The sequence below is a fragment of the Trachurus japonicus genome, chromosome 5, assembly GCF_045865225.1.
Source record: "Trachurus japonicus isolate A0001 chromosome 5, Traja_1.0".
Taxonomy (NCBI): domain Eukaryota; kingdom Metazoa; phylum Chordata; class Actinopteri; order Carangiformes; family Carangidae; genus Trachurus; species Trachurus japonicus.
This window is the reverse complement of record NC_140911.1, coordinates 28536753-28549104: the sequence shown is the minus strand read 5'-3', so window position 1 is coordinate 28549104 and position 12352 is coordinate 28536753. Positions and strand designations below refer to the sequence as shown.

The following is a 12352-nucleotide window of genomic DNA, read 5'->3' as shown; positions in this document are numbered from 1 at the left end:
TTATACAGTGCTATAACTGCATTATAACTCAATATAAGTCGGGCTATAATGCGTTATAGAGATAGGCCTCAAATAAAGTGTTACCGATAAAATCTTTATTTTGTTCCTGTTTAACTATCCACTAATATATAGTCATACTGTATGTGCTTTTATGTTTTATTTTAGGCATATACCATGAATTATGTATACAGTATGTAATGTAATGTTGTTTTGTTACAGTTGGCTGTTAACATCTTGCCCAGGGACTATAGTTGAAAACTAGCTACTTAGCTAATACTGGCGCATTTAAAGAAAAGTCTATTAATGTGCCCTGTCCCTGTGAAAATAAACAAATAAAAGTAAAAAGTAAAAGTATAATATTGTATTAATATAGTATGACAATTATTAATAGTCATCATGATGCTTAGAACAAATTGTTCATGACAAAAAGGGTCTGTGGTACGTTGCTACATTATGAATATGCAGCACTGTCTCAAGAACAACCACATGAGAGTGTAGTCTTATTGTTTTCCTGTAACGACTCAGTGGAGCTGTGATATGTGGTCTCACAGAGGCTGTCAAACATGAATCTGTTTGTGTGTGTAATTGCTTTCCAAGCATGTCAGTCAGTATGTTATTAATCATCACTGCAGATATACAGCATTATGAGGGCATCTTTCAGTTTAGTTAGTATCCTTCTAAATACAAAGAAGAGAGATGATATGAAGTTAATGATGGTGCATTTTGTGTGTGGGTGTGCTCTCCTTTTCTACACTAACACCTCCGTCTGTCTGCAGGTCTTCAGCAGCAAGGTATATTTCGGGTTCCGGGCTCCCAGGTCGAAGTCAATGACATTAAAAATGCATTTGAAAGAGGTTAGTCTCAGCGCGCTCAGCCATCTTCTCTTGATTGATTTTTAATTGCGTTTTGCCCACCTCAAAGGCCACAGCCTCTCCCACGGGCCTCTAAAGTGCAAATAAAGAGCATGCATGTGACATGTAACCTTGTAATGCACATGTAAACCATTTAAGATGCATAATACATGAGATCGGTATCGTGGGCTAATAATAAATGAGCAAACATAACTGCACTTTTAATGTTTATATTACCCGTGCCACTTGGAATATACATAAAAGATGCATCAGTGCCATGTAACGTGAACATGGACAGCAGTGGATGATGAATGGGTTGGTTCAGTGTGCTGTGTGTTTTTCTATAGGAGAGGATCCTCTGGTGGACGATCAGAGCGATCATGACATCAACTCCGTAGCAGGTGTTCTCAAGCTCTACTTCAGGGGGCTGGAAAACCCACTGTTCCCTAAGGAGCGCTTCCTCGATCTCATATCTACTACCAGTGAGTCACGTGTCAGGAAAACATCTGGGAAATAAAGAATTATTCAGTGTAATTTCCACTTTCTTATTTAATTTTTTTTATTGTTGTTGTTTTTAGAGCTTGACCCGGGCGGAGAGAGAGCTCACCACATCCAGCAGATCATCGTGACTCTCCAGCGGCCGGTGATCATCGTCATGAGATACCTGTTTGCGTTTCTAAACCAGTAAGTCTCGTCACTGATTTCCAATTGTTCAGCGCAGTTGAATCATTTATACCAGTGGTTCTATGTCTTGCGTACCCCCATAGCCTTTTTGCCATACCACAAGTACCCCCTCCCTCATACATGTTGATGATTCTCCAAAAGTGGTCATATAGAACGTAACACAACTGATTATGAAACGAAAATCATTTCAATTTCTCTCTTCAATTTGTACAAAGACATTTTACACATATTCTCCTGCATTTTAGTTGTTTCTGGCTGTTTTGGTGTTTGTTGTGGTCAAATGTGTCTTCACAGAGTTGTAGGATTGTCACCAACTAAAATTTCAAACTCAATACCAATACCCAAGAAAATATTGAATATGACATCATATTCATTACAGCAGCAGTGCTTCCCACCTTATTATTGTTCCATTATTTTATTTTTATTATAATCAAAAGGACTTATAACAGATGTGTTTTGTTTTGTTTTGTTTTGTTTTGTTTTGTTTTGTTTTGTTTTGTTTTGTTTTGTTTTGTTTTGTTTTGTTTTGTTTTGTTTTGTTTTGTTTTGTTAATTAAATGAAAAGCTAACACAGAGTTGTGCAATTCCAGCGTGTTGCTATTGTTTCATTACATTCATTACTGCATCTCCTCTCCTCTGACGGGCGGGGCTCCCCCCTCCCCCCTCTCTCACAACACACACACGTGCACTCAGAGAGCAGAGAAATAGAGAGGAGACGAGAGAGGAGTGTTGTCGTTAATATTGCAGTTTCGGCTAAATTCACCCTACGTGCGTCTAGTTCTGTGTAACTCTGTTACTCAGGTCCAAACACTCTGGACGCTGCCTGCTCTGCTCTGCTCTGCTCTGCTCTGCCTGTCGAGTGTGCGCGTCAGGCGCTGTGGGGGCGCGCTGTTAATATCGATACTTTTAGAAATCAGTCATGTATCTAGATGCGCCGTTTTGCATCAATACTTTTGACAACTAAACAAAGCTGTGCTACAGGTTGTTGTCTTCTGGGGGGAACTAGTTGTGGCGCACGTACCATTTCAGTAATGGGCTTATGAAGTGACTCGGAATATCTACTTATAATTTTGGTAATAAATTAATTAATGTTTCTACGTACCCCCTGCAATGTGCTCACGTACCCCTAGGTACGCGTACCACACTTTGGGAACCACTGATTCATACTAACTGCTGCGGCCTCTCCAGTCTGTCCCAGTACAGTGACGAGAACATGATGGACCCTTACAACTTGGCGATCTGCTTCGGCCCCACGTTGATGCCCATCCCGGACGAGCAGGACCCCGTGGCCTGTCAGGCGCATGTGAACGAGGTCATTAAGACCATTATCATCCACCATGAGGTCATCTTCCCAAGCCAGCGAGAGCTGGACGGCCCCGTGTATGAGAAGTGCATGGCTGGAGGGGAGGAGTACTGGTGAGTACAGGGCCACATGCTGGTGAAACTATTTTTTATAAAGTGATTAATTGTGTGAAGCACATTAAGTGTTAAATTCATATTCCATGGAAAACCACAAATGTCACAGTAGTAAAGCCTGTCATTCATTCATGAATAACTGCACAATAAAAACAGGCATGAATACATTTATCAAGACATTATTTTATGAATCTATGAATGAATGGACTACATTACAACTACTGTACTTTATTGTACAGTCAGTTATTAATCAATAAAATGCTTTACTGCTATTTCTATGACACATAATATTTACATGACACCTATATGTGTTTATGATTTCCAGTGTTTAAGTTTGTTTCTTACATTTATATCTCATATTAAAAGGATGTTTCCAGTCCGTCTTACAACACCACTCATATTCCCATGTGTACATTGAAATAGTTATTATTGCTGTAATAATTCCTGGCAGTGAAGAGATCATTTCCTAATTCAGCTTGATGCAAGAGATGAAATTCACAGACAGATAATAATTCTTCAGTTTTGCTGCAGTCTGAGTGGCAGAGAAATCTCAGAGACTGAACTTCACTTGTACTGCTGGGAATAAGAGTTCATGTATCATTTATGTGTTGTGTAGTTTCTTTCTTATCTCTAACCTCTTGACTCAACATGTCTTCACACAGTGAGAGCCCCCACAGTGAGCCGGGAGCTCTTGATGAGGTAGACAATGGTACGGGGCCCAATACTAGTGATGAAGGTGAGTTGTACCTCTCTCTTCACTTGTGTGAGCGGGTGCAGAGACACTGAGCTCGGGGGTTCTGCCGTCTTCTTTGTGTCGCAGAGCTGGAGCAGATCGAGGCCATAGCCAAGTTCGACTACGTGGGCCGGAGTCCTCGAGAGCTTTCCTTCAAGAAGGGGGCCTCCCTGTTACTGTACCTGAGGGCCTCAGAGGACTGGTGGGAGGGCCGACATAACGGAGTGGACGGGCTGATCCCACATCAGTACATTGTGGTGCAAGACATGTAAGTGAGATCCATATGTGAGGCAGTCAGTGTCTTGGATCTGCTATAGGACAAACCAGAGCTTGTGTGCTTGGAATTTTTTATACTTGTCTGTTTTGCCATAATGTATCTATTTGTCCTTGCTCTAACCATCCTGTGCTTGGCCTTATGAACCATGTCCATCCCATTTTACAAAATGAGTTGTGAAAAAATAAAAAGAAGTAACTTTTTTTTTTTTTTACTACTAATACTTACATCACTCAAATGCCGCCTTTAATTTCTAACAGCCTGTTTCCTGATAACCCCTCAGAGGAGGTGACCAAATTACAGCGAAATTAAGAGTAAGAGTGATGTACGTATGTACCTCCAACTAGCTGTTAATTTTGGTGGTGGTGATTAATGATCAGTAATACATTAATTAATTTATTCATTCTTTATTTGTTCCTTTCATGAAAGTGTCACATACAATACAATATGGCGTTACAAAAAATCCATAATTACATTAGAATCAAGGCGATCATGATTGGAAAGGAGCAGTAAGAAGAATATAATTCTTATGTATGTCTGCCCCTGACTTAAACTCAAAGAATCTTAGATGGTCTGTCACTTCCAGTTACCTACACCCTCATCTACACCCTTGATTACCTCAACAAAAAAACTTTAAACATCCAGTCAAATTTCCAATACATATTTTCTAATTTGTTTCTCTTTATGCATTTAAAAAAAATGAAAAATATCCATACAACTTTTCAAATCGTTCCGTTAAAGTCCACCTCCAACAACCCTTTTTGGTTATTTTAAAACATTCATTCAAAACCTGTGCCATGTCCCAGGGCTCTCCTTCTGCACAGCACCAGCAGCTCATTAGCAATGCACCTCTGGAGGGTGGGCGGAGACTGCACTGCCCCGCCCAGCCACCCCCTCGCAACCCCTCGCTGACAGCTGGACACTGTACAATTACCGATTCAGCACGTTTAGCGTTTATTACCCCCAACGAGAGTCATTTCCACCGGGCACGCCGCAGCACGTCTCGGTTCCACCGAGCATTTCAGTCAGAGTCCAGCTGAACTAAACGTTTGTTTGTTTTTTCCCGGTGAGAAACTGTGGCGGACCCATACTGTACAGTACAGACTGTTGCAGGTCGCTACACCGAGCTGTCTGGCCTTTCACCTCTGAGCCAGATGCAGAGCTGGGCGGGAGCTTGTAGCACTATGCCCCGGCCCTGGGGTTGTGACACGTCAACCCCAGTCTGCCTGAAACTGCCAGTTTGCGTCTGCCGTTGGTTAGGGGAAAAACTCAGAAATGCAATTTTGCACTTCCTTTTCTGCTGATATGTCAACTCAACTCAACTCAACTCAACTCAAAGTTTATTTCTATAGCACATTTAAAAAGTAGTTGCCCAAAGTGCTGCACAACGTACAAGTGCTAGCAATATAAATAAAACAACAAAATCATCAAACATAGATTAACAGTAAAATAGGGCAGTAAAAACATTTACTAAGATAAGATAAAACAATTAAAAGCTATACTAAGAGATAAACATAAAAAGTCAGGGTGTCAGGGTGTCAAGGTGAGTTGAAGGCCAAGTTTTTCTCTGACAACAGAAGTACACATTTGTTTTAAGGTGGTCTGAGCAACTTGATGCTTGAAACCAAATCTCTTCCTACGATTTTCATCTTCTGATGTGAACACAAACAATTTTGTTTATATTACTTTGTTTTTGGCTTTAAACATAACTAACAGTGTTCTGCATTTCTATTATCTCTTAAAGCAGAAGTAAGCGATATTTTTGTGTTAATATAAGTCTTAAATAGTTATATCTTCCGACAGCAATCACTTACATAGAGTGTTTGGACCGAAACACGGGTCTGTCAGTCACTCTGCTCTGCTCTGAGCCGAGGAGAAAACTTTTCTCGTATCCTACAAGTTTTATCCAATGAGGAGAGAGAACGGCATGAAGGGCTTTGTGTGCAGTCAAGGGATGCGCGTGAATGTGGTGACGTAGGGACGAGGACCAATAGATCCATGACGAGGGCGGGGGCTGCGAACTCCATCAGCTGACAAGACATTATGGTGCGTTCAAGGCAACTCGTAACTCGTGTTTTTCCGACCGGTGATGTCGTACCAGTTCAATCTGGTACGAGTTCACGGGTCGGAAGTTACGAGTTGCCGTTATAGTGCACTTTCACAGGTAAAACAGGTCGGAAAAACACGAGTGGGTTGCCTGAAACGCTACAAAGTCGTAAGTTGTGACTTGAAGCTGTAATTTACGGTTTCAAAAGCCTGCCTGGAACGCAGCATTAGCCAAAACCACCGGATCGCTTACTTCTGCTTTAAGTTAAATAACCCTGACTTAAGAAATAAAATGTTGGTATGTTCTCTAAATTCAGCTCTATTAATGATTCTAACTGCTCTTTTCTCCACTAAAAATAACAGCATTATATTGCTCACATACGTGTTACCCTGCACGTACGTGGTTGTTAAGGATTCCTGCGTGTGCTTTAAGAGATTGAACGTTGAAGTGGAGTGTCTTTAAGTGAAAGCGACGACAGAGGCCATTGATCAACCCTCTGCTGTCTGCCTGTATCAGAGATGATGCCTTCTCCGATAGCCACCACAGGACTGATAGCGAGGCCGGCAGCGGAGTGCAACACGATGACAGAGCCCCGTCCCGCAACGAGCGCCAGTCGCCCTGTGAACACACACCTGAGCACCGCTTTGTAGCAGCACTGGGAAGGTAGGATGTAGTCCAACTAGTGAGAGAAAATACAACATTAAAACCATGGACAAAGTTTGTTTTTTTTAAGCACTTTATTTATAGACTTTTTTCAGAACATAAAACAACACATCAACCCCGCCCACCCACTCCCCACATGGCCAAAGAAGAAAATGTATATATAAATGAATAAATAAACATATAATATATAAAAAAAAGAATAAAAAAAGAAATGCAATGTATATATCTTCATATTGACATAAACTCGCATACAGCTCTGGAAAAAATTAAGAGACCACCAGAATGATCTGTTTCTCTGGTTTTACTATTTATAGGTATGTGTTTGAGTAAAATTAAATTTTTTGTTTTTGTTTTATTCTACTGTATCAACTACCGACAAGATTTCTCATCTAGAGCTTTATTGGATAATGACTAAACTAGTCTAAATAACAAAAATATCAAGTCTTTTCAGACCTTGAATAATAATAATAATAATAATGCAAAGAAAACATGTTCATATTTATTCCTAAAGAACACAGCAAGAATATTTTAACTCAGGAAAAGAAAATAATTACTGTCATACATGTAGAGATGCTTTTAAGAAACATTTTGTGAAAGTGATCTCTTATTTGTTTCGGAAAAAAATAAGAGACCACTTTAGACAATATTTTTTTTCAATTTTGGGAGAAATGTTGTTGGTAGTTGATAGAATTAAACAAAAAAAATAATAATTGAATTTTACTCAAACACATACCTATAAATAGTAAAACCAGAGAAACTGATCATTTTGGGAGTGGTCTCTTAATTTTTTCCAGAGCTGTATACGTATAGTATATGTACTAAAGAAAAAATAACATTCATATGTTCCTACGTGTGCACACATCATAAATACATGGACACATTCATATTCACGCAAATACACGCGCACACATACAGTATTCATACTTATGCATGTACAAACACATACAGTATATCACATACAATCCTGTATAAATGACATGGTGGGGACATTCTAATCCAACACGGATCCAGCTGGTCATTCTAAATGTACAATTTTTTTTAATCGCTTTGTCAGAGTGAGAGTGCGATCAGATGGAGCTGCAGTCCCACGCCACAGGAACAGCGGCGACAGTCACAGCCCCACCAGGGCAGCGGAGCAGCCCCCCAGGGTGCTGCCTCGGCCCTGCAGCCCACACAAGATCTCTGTCAGCAGGGGCCCCGCCGACAGTCCGGAGAAACGGCGTCTCACCACGTTCGGCAGCGCTGGCTGCATCAACCACCCTGACAGAAAGGCCTTTGTGGACAGCCACTCTCAGAGATCTTCACCCAGCACCACCCGGCATGCCAGTCTAGGAGACCACAAGACTCTTGAAGCTGAAGCTCTGGCTGAGGTGAGCAACACAAGAGACACAGTATGACGATATTATACTCTTCTTACTCAATTTCCCTCAGCTGTCAGACTAAACTGTATTTGAAATGTATTGCCCCAAACTGATCCGTGGTCCTGAATGTCGGCTGTCTAAAAGTCGCTCAAATGAGTTCTACTGAGAACAAGCTGTTTCTGTGCCTGCACCTTTAAGAAACATGGTTACTGTACACGGCAAAGAGTATTACCACTTTAAGACTTAAAGGTACAGTATGTAAGAAATCTAAAGCAACTGGCTGTAAAATTGTCCTAATATGTAACAGAGGAAGGGTACAGGAATAATGTTCATATAACATACTGAACTCACCAACAACAATCCTACAGCCAAGACATTCGCATTAAAAAATTTTTTTTGCAGACCGCAAATCATGTTTATGTTTTGAATTTCTATGGTTGGCATGTGTCGCCACCCAGCGCTTTCTCCCTGTCACAGCGTCAGTGGCATTTCAGCCTCCGGGTTGCCAGTTAGCTTCCACTGAGCTGCAAATACGGCTGGGAGATAAAATGAGATCGTGAAAAAAAAGATTGTGTTCTATTATCAGTTATTATGGTCATATTTGCTTGATATCACATGGTAGAAATAAGCGGCTTGTCGCTCTGCCGTTTAATAGGCTACACAGCTTGCTGTTGTGAGCATAGCCTAGTTAGTTTGAGCTGCTGCTAAAGCTAAAGCTAAAGGGAAGAATTACAAAGTGAAAGTTAGAAAAGAGGGAGGAAATGTGGCGAAACGGAGCCGATGGTAAATTAAGTGATTGTGAACGTGTGGAGCGGTTCATGAGAGGAGTCTGTCCCGGTCAGGTCGCCTGTCTCCGGTCGTCATGTCCGGCTGGCAACAGATTTTCATATAATGGCGGCGGATAGAGTTCACTTTTGAATCGTCCAAAACACACACAAGAAACATCCAAGTACTTTTTCATGTGGTGGCTTCAGGACAAAAGCGTTCTGATAACTCTGAAAGTTCTCCAAACCCTTCCTTGGCATGACGGTGAGTAGAAAATTGGTGAATTATCAATTTTGGGTGAAATATTCCTTTAATACACAAAGAAACCAGGCGAGCGAAATACAGAAGAAAATGCCATAGACCCTGAAGGGTTAATACACTAATTCTACTTTTATTGGGTTTTTAAAGGGACAACAAGGAGTTTCTCCATCGGCAGAACGAAAAATTCCGCGACAGTAAAAAAGTCTCACGTTAATGTGGATGAATCTACGCTACCCACACTTGTTAATGGGCCCATTTTCGATAAATATATCGCTTTGTCTCTATCGTTCTTTTGTTATTATTAGTGGTGGCGGAAATCCTTACTTTCGGTTTAGCAGCGAGTCATGAGAATAACGCAGCCGAATCGCTGTTTATGGTCAGGACTACGACAGTATGTGAACCTCTTTGAACCTCTGACTTTAATTATTGATGAATGAAAACATGAGTCTGTCTTGCGCCGGTCAAAGAATTTCACGGTGCGCGGAGGCTCATAAATGTAGTGTGAAAACGCTTCGCTTTTCCAAAACTCCTCGTTGTCCCTTTAATTTTTTTTTTTTTGTATTTAACATTTTATTAACACTCAGTCTGTCTTCTTCTTCCTTCTGCTCATGTTTGTCAGGACATAGAGAAAACAATGAACACAGCTCTTCATGAGCTGCGGGAGCTGGAGCGACAGAATGTAGCCAAACACGCGCCCGACGTGGTTCTGGACACCCTGGAGCCGCTCAAACACCCGGGAGGAGCCCTGGACCCCCCCGGCAGCCCCCTGCACACCATGGTGATCCGGGACCCGGACGCGGCCCAGCGGCGCAGCAGCAGCAGCTCCTCCTCCGAGACCATGACCACTTTCAAGCCCGCTCTGTCGGCGCGCAGGCCCAGCGCGCCCCTCCGGCCCCCGCCCGTCAGACCCGTCCGACCCGCCCCCGTGATGGGGCAGCAGGGGGGGCCGCACCGCTCCAGCAGCTCCAGCTCCTCCGGTCTGGGCAGCCCGGGCATCACCCCCACCGACAGGGTCTTCCCTAAGGCTCCGTCCCCGTCGCCGTCCACCTCCTCCTCCTCCTCGGACAAACAAGGTAACATGTAGCTGCAGCCACTCACAAGCCAAGTGGATGAAGAACACTGTGGATACTGAGCGACAGCGGTTCACACCCCAACACCTCCTTCTGACAGCAACGCAACACCAGACACCCGGTCCGGTCGGTACGATGAATATTACCACTACTCCTGTATATCCTGGGATGGCTCCTGCTGGCTCCTGCCCACTCATTGACCTTTTCCCTGGAGGAGTCCATGTACTGTATTACAATGACATAAATATTACACAGAAACGGGATTTAAATATATGAGAATTATTTTATAGGATGCTACCATGCTGCATAGCCATGCTGGATTTAAAAAGAAAAAAAAAAAAAGGGATGCACTGGAAAAACACTTCTGTTTATTGAACTCTGACAGTGGAACATCTCATTGAAATGTCATTAGGTTACAAAGTTGTTGTGAGCTTGGACTTTTTTGTCTGTTTTCCTGTGCCATCACGGCGGGGGATGGGGGATGGGGGAGGGTTGGGACTTCATCACATCACATCATGTAGTGTGCTGGTGGTCCATGCAGTCTATTATATCTGTGACTTATTAGGCACCACTTACAATGACAGAGAATAATGACAGCTTCGCCACTTAATTGTCATTCAGATCACGGGGCTGAGCGGTGACACCAGAGTGGAACGGCCTGAAGCTGCAGTTCTTCTAACGGCCACCAGATGCTGCTTACAGAGGACATTTCTAATGTGTTAAAGCCACTAAGAATAGAATAATAATAAAATAAAAAAAATCTAATCTTGGCACCCTTCAATATATATTAATATAAAAAGCAGAGGGAACTGAGATTTATGGTTTGACATTTTTTGTAGAAACAAAAACACACACCGATGGAATAATTAACACAACAATTCAACACATAAAAGGCTTTAAACAAACTGAGATATCCTCAGGACTCATACAAGCCCTTCATACTATTGTGTCAGTAAGGGTGAGCAATTCCAAAACATGCTGCTTGAGTGTGATAACAGGAGACAAGGAACTTATCTCAGCCAAAACATTTTTTTTCTCCATTCATTACAGTAATCTCATTTACGTCAGTGGACGGCAGAAGTAAACCAGAACACAGTTACTATTATTATGGAGATTTATGGACATGCCACTCCTATAACTAATACATGGACATAAAGGTGTAAAGCAGAAAAAAGTTCTTATAATATAGTCTCTTTATGATAATAAAAAAAAGAATTAGCTCTGTTACCTCAACAAATAAGCAAAATTTTCTCCTTCAAGTGACTAATGCACTTATACACACTACAGGGAACTGTGCTGCATCTGCAGTTTCTATGTTTTCATTTTGATGAAGTCCTACTAGAAACATGATATAGCACATCAGCATCATTGAAGCTTACATATTGTCTAGGTTGCACACGGTGAGTTCAGGCTCTGTGGGTGTTTAGATGAACTTGTTTACTGTCTGTGATGTTTGTTGTCTGTCTTATGAGGATGATCAATATATCTTTAAAGTGTAACAGGTACATCAGAATGAATATATACATACTGTTAAAGGTTACTTGTATAAATAACATTGTATGATAGGAACAGGATATATTATCATCTCTAGCGTGTAGATTTTTGTAATTCCTATCCTTGCACAAACATTAACAAAACAATAAAGAAATGAAACGTCACGGAAAGTTTTTGTTTTATGTCGGTGATTGGAAATGTTAGGTGCAGGATGAAGGTGAGTCACAGCCAGTGACAGTTATGACAATGGCACCACACTATTACATATGCACACAACCAGTAGTTTAGAAGTTTTATTCCATTATGAAGTTTTAGTGTCCTATAGGTTGCATAAATATACATTCTCTTCACTGCAGGATGTACTCAACTTGTGTGGTTTTGCAGTGCCACCCAGTGGATTTCACTGTATTCTGCTTGGAAAAACAATAATTGTGGCAATTAGGACAAGGCACACATAAAACACAACACAGGCTACCAGATCAGCCTCAATGCAGATTAGCCAGGATTTTGTTTTTAATAGCCGATGTCTGGACTGATGCAGCATCAGTGCTCTAACAAGAAGTCTCATCATTTTGTCTTTTGATTGAACAGACTGTCTCAACTCCAAATAAATGTTTTACCATATAAGAAAGTGCTCACTAAAAATGACACCACGAGAGCAAGTGAAAAGAAACGGCCTGGCAGGAGCTCATGGTAAAACCATAACGTTGGTGGGTGGCCCTGCAGATAAGAG

The 12352-nt window shown here is 41.6% G+C and overlaps 1 protein-coding gene across 2 annotated transcripts in view; it reads left to right on the top strand.

Annotated features, from left to right (window-relative positions):
- Window positions 1-11783, top strand: part of LOC146987816 (SLIT-ROBO Rho GTPase-activating protein 3-like) — a 45239-nt gene extending 33456 nt beyond the window's left edge. For both annotated transcript variants that reach the window (XM_085777197.1, XM_085777196.1), the window contains exons 14-22: window positions 777-854; window positions 1199-1333; window positions 1430-1535; window positions 2724-2951; window positions 3614-3687; window positions 3772-3952; window positions 6522-6668; window positions 7723-8038; window positions 9675-11783. In XM_085777197.1, the coding sequence (XP_085633323.1) occupies window positions 777-854; window positions 1199-1333; window positions 1430-1535; window positions 2724-2951; window positions 3614-3687; window positions 3772-3952; window positions 6522-6668; window positions 7723-8038; window positions 9675-10139 (1730 nt within the window). In that variant the 3' untranslated portion in view covers window positions 10140-11783. The remainder of the gene's footprint in view (window positions 1-776; window positions 855-1198; window positions 1334-1429; window positions 1536-2723; window positions 2952-3613; window positions 3688-3771; window positions 3953-6521; window positions 6669-7722; window positions 8039-9674) is intronic.
- The last annotated feature ends 569 nt before the right edge of the window (window positions 11784-12352 follow it).